The 14535-nt window shown below is 47.9% G+C and overlaps 1 protein-coding gene and 1 long non-coding RNA gene across 5 annotated transcripts in view; one reads left to right on the top strand and one right to left on the bottom strand.

Moving 5' to 3' along the window:
* The window catches only part of BATF3 (basic leucine zipper ATF-like transcription factor 3), a 30084-nt gene that overhangs the window by 12778 nt on the left and 2771 nt on the right, over positions 1-14535 (top strand). For 3 of the 4 annotated variants that reach the window (XM_055233487.2, XM_055233491.2, XM_055233490.2), the window contains exon 3: positions 4906-5394. The exons of the other annotated variant lie outside the window; for it this stretch is intronic. In XM_055233487.2, the coding sequence (XP_055089462.1) occupies positions 4906-5094 (189 nt within the window). In that variant the 3' untranslated portion in view covers positions 5095-5394. Of the gene's footprint in view, positions 1-4905; positions 5395-14535 lie in introns of those variants that run through there. 4 annotated transcript variants of the gene reach the window in all.
* On the bottom strand, positions 4677-8385 carry LOC134731878 (uncharacterized). Its single transcript, XR_010114560.1, has 2 exons — positions 8117-8385; positions 4677-5788 (listed from the first exon to the last, which is right to left on the bottom strand). It is a non-coding gene; the product is annotated as an uncharacterized lncRNA (long non-coding RNA).

Raw genomic sequence — 14535 nt, forward strand, 5'->3', positions numbered from 1 at the left:
TTCGACCTGCATTCATCCCTGAACACTAGGCGCGTGCTGAAGTCCACACTGACAAATGAGAACCAAAGTGAACAGCCAGGGTCTCGTCTCACCCAGGCTGAAAGGTGGCTCAGAAGTGGGTCAGACTGGTTCGACCAGGCACCCCAAAGGTGTAAGACTGAGAAAGAATTTTGAGTCAGAAAAGGAAAGCAGCAGTGCCATCCTTAGGAGCCCCAAATGTCACAAACTGACAAATGACTTGGGCGATGTGATTGTGGTGTGTGTCGCCATGGTTTTTTCAGATATTGCATGTTCTAAGAGAGAGCTTCATGCCCCACGTGGCTTAGAAACTGATTATGGCACTCATTTTTACAGCCCTTGCTGGTAACACAGTTTTTCTGCTGGGAAGTGCATCAGTGAAGGCTTGGGAGTGGACTTCTTCTAAAGTCCTGAGATCTTATGGCCTCTTACTTCTGGTAACCATCATGGGGAAATCTGGCCCCAGGCACTGCCAACCAAAAGCAGAATTGTTGATGCTACAAGAGAGTTGCAGTTGACCTTGAAGTTAGGAGTCAGATCCCAAGTCTATGTGACCTTGGACAAGTCACTGTACCTCTCAGAGCTTCAGTTTTCTAACTTGTGAAATGGGGTCTGTGTGTGGCTGTGGCCTCCTGTTGGCCTGTTCCTACTTCTTTCTTTCTCACCTTAGTTGTCATATCTGGTCCCTGGTACCCACTTCTTTATCAGTCCTTGATCCTGTCTTCAGCCTCAGAGGCACCCTGGACCCTACGTATCCCTAGGCAGCCTGTTGATCCCACTCACCTGCTCCTAGAGGCCCAGAACAGGGTTTCTCAGCCTCGACACTGTTTATGCATGGGGCAGCATAATTCCTTGTTGTTGGGGGCCTGTCTTGTGTGCTGCTGGACGTTGAGCAGCATCCCTGGCCTCTAGCCACGTGATGTAGTAGCACCCCTGACCAGCTGTGATAACCCAAACTGTCTCCATACACTGCCAGTGTCCTCTGCAGACTGCCACAGTTGCCCTACTTGAAATCCACTGCCTTAGGCAGCTTAATTTCTGAGGCGGAGCTGGGATCCACAGTGATTTCACCACCTCTAATTTTTAGGTGTCTGCTTTGAAACTGTCCCCGGCAAATACCCAGAGAGGGAGCATAGCAACCTCAAACCCTCCCGTAGCAAAGGATTTGGAACTTGGCAGAATTCAAGCTAGAGGGGTCATATTTTTGGAAATAATGAAGGGTTTAATGTTCTTCGCTTGCTTTTTGTTTGCGTTTACTCCAGGAATTTCTTCTGGGTGTGAGGTGGGTTTCGTTTCCTCCCCGTTTGCTGCTATTCGGTGTTCTCTGGCCTCTTCTTTCTTCCCTCCCAGCTCCTCTTTTTATTTTCAAAGGACGCGTCTCACCTAAAGATTTTGACTTCTTCTCTTCTTGTTATTACCTCGGCTCAATAAAAGTCCCTCAGCGGGTTTATGAGTAATGCTTAAATCCTAGAAGAGAAAGTCCCTCTGGAGAAGGCAGATGAGGGGCCCGTGGGGCACCTGTGACAGGCAGCTCTGAAGACTCTGAGCAGGGGGTGGGGGAGGGCAGTGGACCTCAGGGGAGCCTCAGGCCACAGGGCTGCGCACGGCTTCCAGAGACAAAACTGGGAAGCTCAGAGCGTCTTGCTGCGGAATTCAGTATATGTAGAAAGGCAGCTTGGAGTATTCTACCAAAGGAAGAGGGCTTCCTGTCCTTTGGAATCTACTTAAAATGTTAGCATGTTGGAACTATTCAAGTGTACTCTCCATTTTACTTGAAAGTGAAGGGCATTTTCTGCTGCAGGGTAGAGTGTGTGTGTGTGTGTGTGTGTGTATGTGAAAGTGAATGTGGGGAGTGTGCATGTGAGTCTGAGTTTTTGTGAGTGTGTGTGACTGTGTGAGGTGTGTGTATGTGTGTATGACTGTGTGTGACTGTGAGAGTGTATGTGTGACTGTGTGTTGAGTGTGTATGTGTGTGAGAGTGTCTGTGACTGTGTATGAGAGTGTGTGTTTGCAGACGTGTGTGTGACTGTGTGTGTATCTGTGTGTGTGTCTGTGGTTTGTATGAGTGTGTGTGTGTGATAGTGTGTATGTGTGTGAGAGTGTGTGTGTCTGGCTGTGTATGACAGCGTGTGAGTGTGTTTGTGGACGTGTGTGTGAATGTGTGTATATGTGTTTGTGTGTAACAGTGTGCGAGTGTGTATGAGAGTGAGTGTGTTTGTGGACGTGTGTGTGTGCCGCAGCTTTTCTCATCCCTCTGCTGCCTGCAAGATTCCCTTGACGCCTCGGCTTCCATCCCATCCTCCCATCCAGACTCTCCCCTTGCCCACGGAGGGCTTGTGGCTGGGTTTGTAGACAGAATTTTGACTCCAGAACTAGAGCTTGTCAGAGGTCAAAGGAGGGCATGAGGGCTTGGGAGTGGGAGGCAGGGAGGAGGATGGAGGCAGAATGGGGCCAGAGTACTGGTGAAGCCACATGGCCCCAGAACAGCTTGCTGCCCTGGAGAGTGCTACAGACCACCCTGGGAGCCTGCCTGGGGAATGGCTCAGATAGACCCTACAGGCAGCCCCGCCAGACCCCTTGGTTCTTAAAGGGAGGAAGATGCTGAGAGTCCCATCTGAAAGGAAAGGATGGGGTTAAAGAAGAGACAGAGGATGAGGGCTGAGGAATCACTGAGCATGTAGATGCTGGTGCTGTGGCGCATCAGGCCGGGGGGTAGAGGGGAGGAGTGGCAGAAGTTCCTAGGTCCTTTACATTTCTGATCTTTGGGGAGAGACATTACTTAATATGAATGAAATTGAATATGATACAAAGTAGAATAGAACGCATAATAAAAGATGTGGTTCCTGTAGGTGCCGTGGTTAGGGAAGCCTTCCTGGTGGTGGTGGGCTTGAGCTGGACCCATGTAGAAAAGGAGGAAGGCAGTCCAGTTGAGGATAACTGCACAAGCAAAGGGGCAGGGTTGAGAATTTGCATGTGTCTTTGGGGGCTATAAGATCACATTTCTTTAGTGATACTCCCTTGAAATTACTAGTCAGAGAGAAAGTGTAATGAGTAACACAATTGGGCCCTGAGCTTGGGAAATGTGTGGTGTGCATGGTACAACAAAGCCTTACTATAAACTAGAAATGAACGAAAACACTTCAGCAAGATTTAAATGAGATTGCCAGCCTAGAGAGGGTCTCTACTGGCATGCCATAGAGCTCTGCTGTTGGCTATTTATTGTAGAACTTATTAATGACTTGGATGAAGAAAAGGAAGACCTGCGTGTTAAATTAGTGGGTGGCTTAAGGCTGTGTGCTGTCACCATTCATGAGATGATGCAATTGAGATTCCAAAAGATTTTGCAATTTTGCTGGTCTGGAAGATGTCCAAATAAGGAATGAAATTCAGTGGAGATGGATGTAAAATCCTACCCTTAAGCCCCGTAGCATCCATCATCATCCAAGGACAGACAGAGCAGCAGCACCTGCAGATAGAGCTTGCATTTCTCTGCAGCCTCAGGGAGAATCCTCAGCAGCTTGGGGCCAGCACAGGAGAGGTCACTGCCACACATTTGCCCTTGGCATGGTCTCCAGAACCATGCATTGCATCCTGGGAGCAACATTTTCTGGGATATTCTGGTAAATTGGAGTGTGTGTTGGTGAGGGTCCACAGAACAGCAAAGAAGAGCCCGATGCAAGGAACTCAGAGGACCTGAGATGCTGTATCCTAACATTTCAAGAACTGCGATATTGAAAAAAGCATTGGATCTACTAGATGTGGTTCTATTAAATGGAACCAAACCCAAAAGGTACATTTGAAAGTGAGAGCGTTTGGATCAGTTCAAAGAAGAGCTTTTTCTTTTCTTTTTACTTTTCTCTCTTTCTCTCTCTTTCTTTCTTTCTTTCTTTCTTTCTTTCTTTCTTTCTTTCTTTTTCTTTCTTTTTCTTTTTTTTTGAGTTGGGATCTTTCTCTGTTACCCAGGCTGGAGTGCAGTGCTGTAATCATGGCTTATTGCAGCCTCGAAATCCTGGGCTCAAGCAATCCCCCTGGCAGAGCCTCTCGCGTGCCTGGGACTATAGGTATGCATCACCATGCCTGGCTAGTTAAAAAAATTTTTTTTAGAGATGGGGTCCCACTGTGTTGCCCAGGCTGGTCTCAAATTCCTGGCCTTAAGTGATCCTCCCACCTTGACCTCCCAAAGTGCTGAGATTACAGGCATGAGTCACCATGCCCAACAAAGAGGATTTGTCTAGTAGAGCAGCCCAGAAATGACAGAGTCTGTCCATTGAGGGCAGAAGTGCCCAGAACAGGTTGGATATAGATGTTTTCTACATTGTGTGGATTGGGCTGAGGGATCTCTCTGATCCCCTGCAGTTCTACGCCTCTGTAAACCCTGAAGGAGAGGAAACCGAACAGGTGAGTGCTGGAGCAAAACCAAGGCAAGGGATGTTTTCGTTCGTTTGTTAGTGCAATCAACAAACATTTGTTATGTTCCGGGTACTGTTCTAGGTGCTGGGGGTATAGCGGTGAACCCAACAGAGATCTTCGGACAGCACATCAGCATTTGCGGGGGACTAACTGCACAGGGGCATGAGGGAACTTTTTGGAGTGATGGAAATGTTCTGTGTATTGATCAACACAGGTGTATGCATTTGTCAAAACTCACTGGATCATACTTAAAATAGATACATTTTATTTTATGTAAGTTATACCTCAATAAATTGTTTCTCCCAGTGGGAGGGGAGAGACACTCATCAAATAGACAAATATCTGCATATCTGAGCGGTGGAGGGGACATGCGTAATAAGACAGCTTTCATGGGCAAGAGGCGAGCAGCGCGGCACAGGAGGACGGAGGAAGAGAACACCGCATCAGAAATGATTTTGCCCCTTCTGTCTCCCCCAGGAATATGAGTGCCTGGAGCAAGAAAACACCATGCTGCGGAGAGAGATCGGGAAGCTGACGGAGGAGCTGAAGCACCTGACAGAGGCACTGAAGGAGCACGAGAAGATGTGCCCGCTGCTGCTCTGCCCCATGAACTTTGTGCCAGTGCCTCCCCGGCCGGACCCTGTGGCCGGCTGCTTGCCCCGATGAAGCCGGGGACACTTGGTCATTTTCATACCTGGGAGGAAGGCTTTCCCTTCACAATTGTATACAGGGGGCACCTGTGGCCAGGCCTCCTCCTGGGAGCTCCAGGACCAGCCAGCTGTCTTCCCTGCAGACTGGACTCAGCCCGACATCCACCAGGCGCCAGACTCTCAGAGCCCTTGTGCAGATCCAGCATGGAGGCCACCCTCCGGAGTGACTTCTCATCCACCCTGGCAGCTAGTAGGTTCTGCTGTTATGCAGAGCCATTTCCCCTAGAATTTGGATAATAAAGATGCTTATTGTCTCTCCCTTCTCCAGTTCTTGGAATTTAGAGGCACAATACACTCCTCTTCCTGGAGAGGCCGTCTTCTGTCTTCTCTGGGTGTTCTGTGGCTCATGGGTCTTGCCTGCCTGCCTGGCTACTCTCACAGCCACATCCACGGCAGACAGGGGAGGTGGCTTTAGGGGGCTGTGGTGGAGCATAAGCCAGTGGGACTTCCTTGCCACTTCTAGGCCTTCAGAAGTCTTTGACCAAGCTAGATCACGAAGGTGCATGCTGGGTGTGACCCGTTTGTTTGTCATGCTCTGCACAGCCTTCCACCTTGGCCAACTCTCACACCCATGCTGGACTGACGTGGGAGATTTTCTATTCCGGGTTGGTTTTCTCAACTGCACCGTCCACTCCGAGGCCACTCTTGTTCTATTAAGTAGGTGTAGGATAGGGGAGAAACTTTGTATTAATCTGAGTCACAATTGAGTGGAAAAATTTGTCTCCTTATTTAAACAAATATTTGGGTAGATGAGAAGAGGAGCAATTTCTTTTCAAAAAGCCCTGTCTGCCGACTGTCGTCTTTCGGGAAAAACAGAACCAAGCCAGCTTGAAGTTGGCTCCAGCAAGGAAAACCAATTGGGAAGACACTCCCCATCCTCCAATTCTCTTTTTCCCTGGAAGAGAGGTGGTTCTGGAGGGTGGAGCCATTCCATCATAAAGGGAACAAGAAATGGGAACAGAAAGGAAAGCGCTTGGTTGTAAATCTAGATGGTTAAAGAAGTAAAAAACAAGAAAGAAATAGAAGGCAGCCCCTCCCAGGGGTGAAGGACTTGCTGACTCTCGGCTACTCCTCTCAACCCCCCTTTCCTAGGGAGAGTTCCCCTTCCTACTGGAGGCCTGCCTGGTCTCTTAACACTCACAGGCTGAAGGCTGCAAACTTGCCCTTGTCAGGCACGTTGGAAGGCTGCTGTTAGAGAACAGGACTCATACCTGCTGGGAGTTTGGGGGCAGAAAGCATAATGCAAGGTTTTAGAACAAGAGACATTAAAATCATCCATTCTGACCCCTCCACTTTGCAGAGAAGGGGCTCAGGTGCAGCCAGCGGAAGAGACTTGCTCAAGGTCCCCTGTGGGTGAGCACCAGAACCAGGCTAAGACCTCAGGTGGTCTCCCACCTGATCCTCTATGAATTGAGTCAGGCTGATGTAACAAGGAGGTAATCTGGGTGTGGCTCAGCTAGTGTCTAAATGTGGCCTGTCCTTCCATCTGCGTGGTTCAGTTGAGCACCCTGTCTGTGATGGTAGACTTAGAGCCAGGGTCCCAGGGGTCTCTGCAGTGGTGAGTGGGAACATACAAAGTGTGTGCCTGGCACATGCAGGAGTTTTGCTGCTGCTGACTTTCAACTCCAGGAATTTGTGGCCCTGCAGGAGTCTCAGCCTGATCCTGCAGAACTTCCAAGTTCTCCAGGCTTGTGGACCTGGACTCTGGCTGACCTGACTTCCAAAATCCAGCTGTCCCTGACTGTCCGCTGCCCTGCTCCGACCCTTGTGGTCATTGCTGTTCTACTGCCTGCCCCCTACTCCACTGCTAACTCCAGGGTGTCCAGGCCTGCTGGCCCCGTTGGCCTGCTTATCCTTAAGCCCTATCCAGCCTGACCTCAGGTGTAATCCCCAGGCTCCACGTCATAATCCTTGTTAGTCCCCTAGCTTCCATTTGCTGTGCGCCCTCAAGGCCTTGCCGTCCCCCAGCCCCTCTACTCTGGCTGGGAGGCTGGGGAGGAGAGGGTCCATGGGGCGTGAGGCAAAGGACTATGTCCTGGAGGTGACGGTGTATCACTTCCCCACGGTTCAATGGCCAGAACTTGGTCACCTGGCCCCATCCAGCTACAAGGGAGGTCAGGAAATGAAATTTAGCCAAGCGCTCAGTGGGAGGAAGAACTGGGTTTGGTGAATATCTGTCAGGCTCTACCATAAGATCCAGACGTTTCTCTCACCCCTTCACTGAAACTGCCTCCTTGGAGTTTACCAGTAAGCTCTGGTCACGAAATCTAATGGTCATATGTCAAGTCTTATTCTCCTTTACTTCCCAACAGCCTATGACAATGGCTTTTACCTTTGTTCTTTGTTCTACCTGCTTCTTGTCAGCCACCATCTATCTCTATGCTGGTAACTTTCCCAACTGCACCCAGAGCCCAGTTCTCTCTCCAGGGGGCAGCCCTGTGGATCCATCCAGCTGCCTGTTAAGTGTCTCTCAGAGGATGTTTCACAGCACATCCCACTCGATGACTCACTGTGGCACAAGATACACTAATGATCTCATCATCTTCCCCTCAAACATGCTTCTCAATCTGTTTTTACCTATTTAATCAAGGGTCCATCACCCACCTGGCTAGAAACCTATTGATTTCTCTGTGTTCCCAACTAATCTACCAAGTCCTGTCCATTGTGCCTCCTAACTATCTCCCAGATCCAGCTACTTTGCTGCAATATGTCAATTGCTTTATCTGCGATCGAGAACTTTATTCAAATTAGCCACTGAATCAGGCATCCTCCTCCCTAGCTGCTGTGTTGAGCTTGAGGTTGAGCTTGAATTTTGGGAGGATCAAAACTGCCTCCACTTTCAATGTGAAAGCAATACATTTGGAAGCAGGGAACCAAAACTAAGGCAGCCCATGGTGCTGAGGGTCATGTCCCCTCCGAGATAACTGGAGATGAGACAAGAGTCCTGAAAAACAAATGTCCCCTGGGGCTACTCCTACCTGAAAAAGTAAAAATTCTGCAGAGTATAAGCCTGAGAAGGTGCTGTATTCTTCCAGGAGGGACTAGGGGAGTACACGAGGTGCTGAGGACTGGATTTGCGTGGTTCTATTCGTACTGCTGCTGGGCACCAGGCCTTGTGCTGGGCATCTGCATCTCAAGTCTCAGAGCGGCTGCCTGCTGGGTTGAAGGAAGGAAGGCAGCCTGAGAAAGGCCCCCTCGGCATAGAAAGTGTCAGAGAGGGAGGAAGTCCTTCCTTCACACCCACGTAGCCACACCACTTCCTGTCCGCAATCCTGCCCTGTATTGCACCAGCCAGCCTTGAACCTTGGGGTTTCCATTCAGTAAGCAGGACCCAATTTTGACCCCAAATCTTGGTAAAGAATGATGACTCTAACAGACAGGAAAGCGAGAGTCCCAAAAGCCCCTCTCTTCTTTCCCACCAATGCTGGGGTCTCCGCCACCCAGGGGGTATTTACTGACACAGGGCTGTGGGCTTTGCCCCAGCAAGAACTAGAAAAAAAAAAAAAAAAAAGGGAGGCCCCAGCTCTCAGTGACACACCTTCCCTCTCTTGAGGTCCAGGAAGTCCTGGCAGGGTCATCCGTGCTGCATGAAGGAGGCTCGTAGAAGAGAGCCAGGGAGCAAAAAGAAAGAAGCAAGAATGGAGAGGAGGAAGGGAAGGAAAGAGGGATGGAAAAGGGAAGGAGGGAATGGGGATCCTTGTTCTCTGAATCTAAATCATCCCTTCTCCTGGGAAGGTTTTGCTGAATCCACAGGAGGGTGTGCTGGGGGAAGTTCCCCCACACCCCCATAATGCTGCGTAATTTGAGGTTTGAAGGTGTGGCCAACCAAGGCCCGAATCTTGAAACTGTTGTATGCTAGGAGTCAAGGGAACTTTTCTGGAGCGCCCATTTGGAAATGGACCACCTTGTTGAAAGTGTCCCACCCTATCTATGTGAGACAAAGGAGAGAGGTGTGGTCAACACCACCACCATGGACATCATCACCATTAGCGTGACCCACACCAAAAGTTTGTATTTAGCAGTGGGAGTGCTCTTGGCAGGGTATGCTTGAAGGGCTTGAACCCTAAGTCCAAGGCTGTGTTCAGGACAAACTGCCCTTTGAAACAGCTCGCCTGCTCTCTTGGCTGTTCTAGCATCACCTTTTTCTGGTATGATATTCTTGAGAAGACCAGAAATACCATCACAGATCAGAACGAAGGCTACTAGCCCAGAATTCTAACCACAGCCCTGAGGGAAAGTGCAAGGGAGAGTCCATTGTTTGCATTCTACCACACCATCCTGAAAGGCCAGAGATGGGCTCTGGAACTTCCCTGATTTCCCTTAATAACCTGCTACTTACCTATTCATTTCTTAGTCGAGACTCCTCTGGAACTGGGTTAAGTTTTCAGTTGCCTTGTGTAGGATATAAGCTTCTGCTGTGCTCTGAATTGGCCCCTGTGTTGTCTGAACGTGGGGGTGGCAGGTTCTTGGACAATGTGTAATCATTACTGTTGCCCAGAAGCCTGAGAGGAAGGACCATTTTCCAAGCATCCTCAGCTTTCACAGAGCTTCCTTGGGCTTTCCTTCAGGCTAATGGCAAGACCAATAAGTACCTTCCAGAATGTCACAAACCCAGAGAAGGCTCAATTCACCAGGCAGTACTTTCTGAAATTGAGAAAGCAAGAAAGTTTGAGAAACACCAGTGGTGGACAGAAACCTGAGGCTGAGAGTGGAAAGAATAAATGAAAGTACCTCCCAGAAGTTCTTTAATTGTTACAGCTAATTTGCAAATTAGCTGTAACCATTTGGAATATGGAATCTTTATTAGTAATAAATTATTTATGCTAATCATAAATCATATTAATTATAAATATTTAAATATTATTAATCATTTATGCAAATTATAAATAATATTACTTTCAATAAACTAATAATTTTTATTGAAATAAATACTAATAATATAAAATAATTAAAATGCTGATTAGTTATTAATTTACAAATTATTGTTCAAACAATGAAAGTTTAAGTACCCATTGTGTACATCGTGGTGAAACAAGACACACAAGGGAAAGACACATCCCTCACTCACATACACCTTAAAGGGCCTCCTTATCATACAACTTCTGAAATCTCACCTCCAGACCTGTCTCATTTTGATCAGAGGAAATCTAATGCTTTCCCCTATCTGGTCTGAATAGGGAACATGCCTACTAAGATTGTAAGCAACAGGTCAGAGAGTATTCATTCTTATATGCCTGGTTGCTTAGCACCATGCCTAGCACATGGTAAGCACTAAAAAAAAAAAAAAAAAAAAAAAAATCTGTGTGACTGACTGACTGAATGGCTACTCCCTCCCTAGTTGTCTTCATCCCAGTGAAGCCTTCACCCCTACTCCAACCCCTACAAGATCGCTTTCATATTTGTGATATGAATTTCTCATTGTTGTTTCCCCATTTAAGAGCACGGACGTAACCTCCTTTCTTTGCTCCTATAATTCATCATCTAGGTCAGTTTGCCTGTTGTAAATGTGGAGTTCCTATAAATCATCAATGACGTTGCTTAAGAAAGGCCTTGTAATAACAGTGATGAAAGTGACAATAGGTTGATGATGATGATGGAGATGTGAGCCAGAAACAGAAACAGGACACAAATCTCTTCAGTTGTTAACTTTAATTTCATTTAAATGCTGTAAATATAGTTATCACATTTCTCTCTGTTCTACATCATTACCGTGTAAGTCCTTAATATTTGCTTAGGATTACTTCATTTATCATGTGTACACAGAGGAGTTGGGTACACAAATCACCCGTGGTCCTGGCCACAGGAGACAGAAAGCAAGAGAATTTGACAGGCTGGCCATGTAGGGAAAATGTGCAAGAGGAAACTATGCATTGTCTAGGGGACACCCCTCAGGTTATCTGATAAGAGTCTTGCAATGTCCTTGAGCTTTGACAACTCTGTTAATTGTAGCTGATTCATAACGATGCAAAGTCATTATCTGTAGACGTGCAAATTATGTCCTGCCCATGGATGATCAATTTATTTTCCTCCTCCGTCTCCCTTGGAAAGACCAGTTTGCCTCCATTTGCACATTCATATTGATATTCCAAATCTGGAAACATGCCTGTTTTTCAGATTATCTTTTGAACTGGTTACAACCGCTTGGCTCCCTCATTGATTAGTGATTTCCAATAAATAAAAGTCTTAACACTTGTATATTTCACGTATAAATAAGAGCATGATTTTGCCTTTTTAAAAAAATATATACTTAAACAGTGTCAAATGAAACTAGTGTTTTTGGAAGATGTTTATTTACCCCCAAGTGCATAGAGACACTGAGAAAGTCAGGGCGTGATGTATTGACTGTGTAATTTCCAAGGAGCAGAGAGTCCCCGGGCCACCTCACCTGTTCTGCTGTCCTGAGCTGCCTTGTCCTGAATTAGGCCCTCATAGCCGCTATTCCTCCCCCTCATTTCTCTCCAACTCCTAAGCACCTTTAGGGCACAGGTTAGACACCGCTTCCTCAGAAGACTTCTGTGATCGCTGACAAATGTGCTGAGAAGCTTTTCCCAGGTGCTTCCCTTGACTCTGAATCACAGCATGCATCCCATTATGTTGGTTGGGTTTGTTTGTTTGTTTGTTTGTTTGTTTTTGAGACAGTCTCACTCTGTCACCAGGCTGGAGTGCTGTGGCGTGATCTTGGCTCACTGCAACCTCCGCCTCCTAGGTTCAAGTGATTCTCGTGCCTCAGCCTCCCGTTACAGGTGCGTGCCACCATGCCCGGCTAATTTTTGTATTTTTAGTAGAGACGGGGTTTCACCATGTTGGTTAGGCTGCTCTTGAACTTCTGACCTCGGGTGATCCACTTGCCTCAGCCTCCCAAAGTGCTGGGATTACAGGCGTGAGCCCCCGCACCCGGCCATATTGTTGTTGTTTATTTAAGTAAATGAGTAAACAAATGACTGTGTCCTGATGTGGAAGATGCCACAGCATCTTGCATCCACCTCTTCCAGTGTCTGGTGTCTGACTTCAAGGAGAAAAACGCCTTGGGCCTCAGTGAAATCTTTGTGGTAGCGTTTCCCTTTCCTCTTCCTCAGTGGACGCATCACCTTCTTTCTTTATTATGTATTTCCACATGCTTGGGAACCCTTACTAACCACCTGTTCCACCTTTTGTTTTTCTTATTTTTCTCTTCGTCTTTCTTGTTTCCCTCCTTTATCCTCTTTAAATAAACTGCAGAACACATATTTGAACGTGTATTTGTGACCGAACACTTTGAAGGCAGCAAGATCCCAGTCTCTGTCTGTCCTCCCAGAGGACAGGGACACTTCATGGGCACAGTAAGGGAACGAGCAACTCGCTGAGCTTGACCTGTGAGTGACTTTGAAGCCAGTGTGAATAGGCCCTTCCCACCTCCAAAATGAAACAGTAGCATGTGCTCCTATGAGGCATCTGACCCTGTAGAAACTAGGAAGGTAGAAAATTGTAGAAAACTAAGAGGCCCTCTGGACGCCGAGCTGACTGAGCAAATCTGTGCACTTCCCTGGACCAATTCTCTACATTAATAAGGAGAAAGATGACACATTTTAGAAATATCGGGACCCCCTTTCAAACCCGGATTCCAGAGATGCTCTGCATTGCAGCCCCATTTCACCCCAGGGCTGTGCAAATGTGGCTGGTGGTCACTGAAGCTTCTTTGCCTCCAGCTTATTGGGTAAGAAAATATGGAATCCTGTGTCTTTAAGAACTGAAACCATCTAGAAACAGGATTTGATACCCTGTAGGAGACAGGAGAACTTCCCTTTTACTGTTCAAGTTTCATCTTCAGTTATCAGGAACTTAGCAGGGGGCACCAGGACTTGGAGCTACAGCAACACAGGTCTGTGAAACTGCTGCTCTCTGGAGATGAATACTCTTCTTTCTTTTTGAATATACCTCACCACCGTGAAAAGTACGTTTAAGAAAAGTCCCTTGTTGACTCTGCATGTCCCATGGGTTTGCTGGAAAAGAGGAGCATCAGCTCTAGTCCCAGATGCTGGCCAGTCCCAGGCCTCCCCGGCACTCCCCTCGCCCATCACTACTCCTGTCTGCCTGGGGTGGAGCCACAGTCTGTGCTTGGTGGGAGGGCCAGCTGACTTACAGCAGGGTCAGAGGACTCTCTGTGGAAGGCCACAAAGTTCACTCAACTGAATGGTCCAGCCTACTCATTTTGCAGCCAAAGCAGTTGAGGCCTAAGATGCCAGCAGCATGCCTCCCAGGACGCTCAGTGTGCGTTGGGGCAGGGATCCAAGAGTCCTGACTTCTGTGCTATGGTTTTTCTGTCATTCCTCTGAGTTACCCATGCCCCTGCTTTTACACAGGCCGTGTTCCAGTGTGGCTGTGTTGGTATCTTGCTTGCCCCTGACCCCACACATCTGGTCCATTCCCTACCCTTCTTTGCTCATGCTCCCCTGATTGCTGGCTTCCAATCGGCATTAGCCAGTGGGAGGCACCAGCTGGAGACTGAGGGGTAAGGAGGGTGGTGATGGAGGGTATTTTTTGTCTGCGCCCTCTTGATTCAGAGGCTTGGCCTGGCAGTGGCTGCATTCTTCCAGGGGCCCAGCTCCTCCTCCATGGCTCTAATCTCCACTGGGCCTCAGTAATACCATCCTCCCCCTCTGCCCCTTCCAGCCTCCATGTGGTAATAGCTTCCACTATGGAGAGCTCCTGTGCGCCTCCACATCCCTGGTCGGCTCCCTAACCTGGCTCTCATCCCTGGAAATATCCCTTTATTAAAATCTCTTCAGTGGAACAATGTGAGTAGAATCCTGGAACTGGATTCCACTGGTCAAATTTGTTCCGGCATTCTAAACCAAGGGACAATTGTCTAGAGGCTCACAAAGTCCATGCTAAACAACAAAACCACGGAGAAAAGTGCTTTATAGTAGCTCAGAGCCCTAAGATTCAGCAGCTGTCCAACTAATGCTCAGAGCACAACTTCCTCAGCAGCAGGGTCTGCCCCATGGAGGCAAAACCTAAAGGGCAGCTGGGGTCAGCCTGTCTCCAGCTCTCTGCCCTGCTGGACCCACTTGGGAGGACTGAGTTTCTGAGCTCTCTGGAGGGCATATAGAGATCATTTTTCTCTCAACCTCTCTCTCATCCCCACTGCCATGTACAAAACTAATTTGCTTTCCATTTCCCAAATCCTGGAATATGAAATCACTACCCGCCCTGCTTCCCAAGCTGGAAACCGGAGTTAACTGGATTTTTTTCTTCCACCAAGTCCAGTTGGTGTTCATATCCATCCTGTCTTCCATCTGTTCTCCCTTCTCTGTCCCCACAGGCACGACCTTGTTTGAACTCGTAGTTCTCAACCAGGATCAAGCAGGGAGTTTTTTTTCAAGTCAGATGCTTACCTGAGCACCCAGATGCTGGCGCT

The sequence above is a fragment of the Symphalangus syndactylus genome, chromosome 19, assembly GCF_028878055.3.
Source record: "Symphalangus syndactylus isolate Jambi chromosome 19, NHGRI_mSymSyn1-v2.1_pri, whole genome shotgun sequence".
Taxonomy (NCBI): domain Eukaryota; kingdom Metazoa; phylum Chordata; class Mammalia; order Primates; family Hylobatidae; genus Symphalangus; species Symphalangus syndactylus.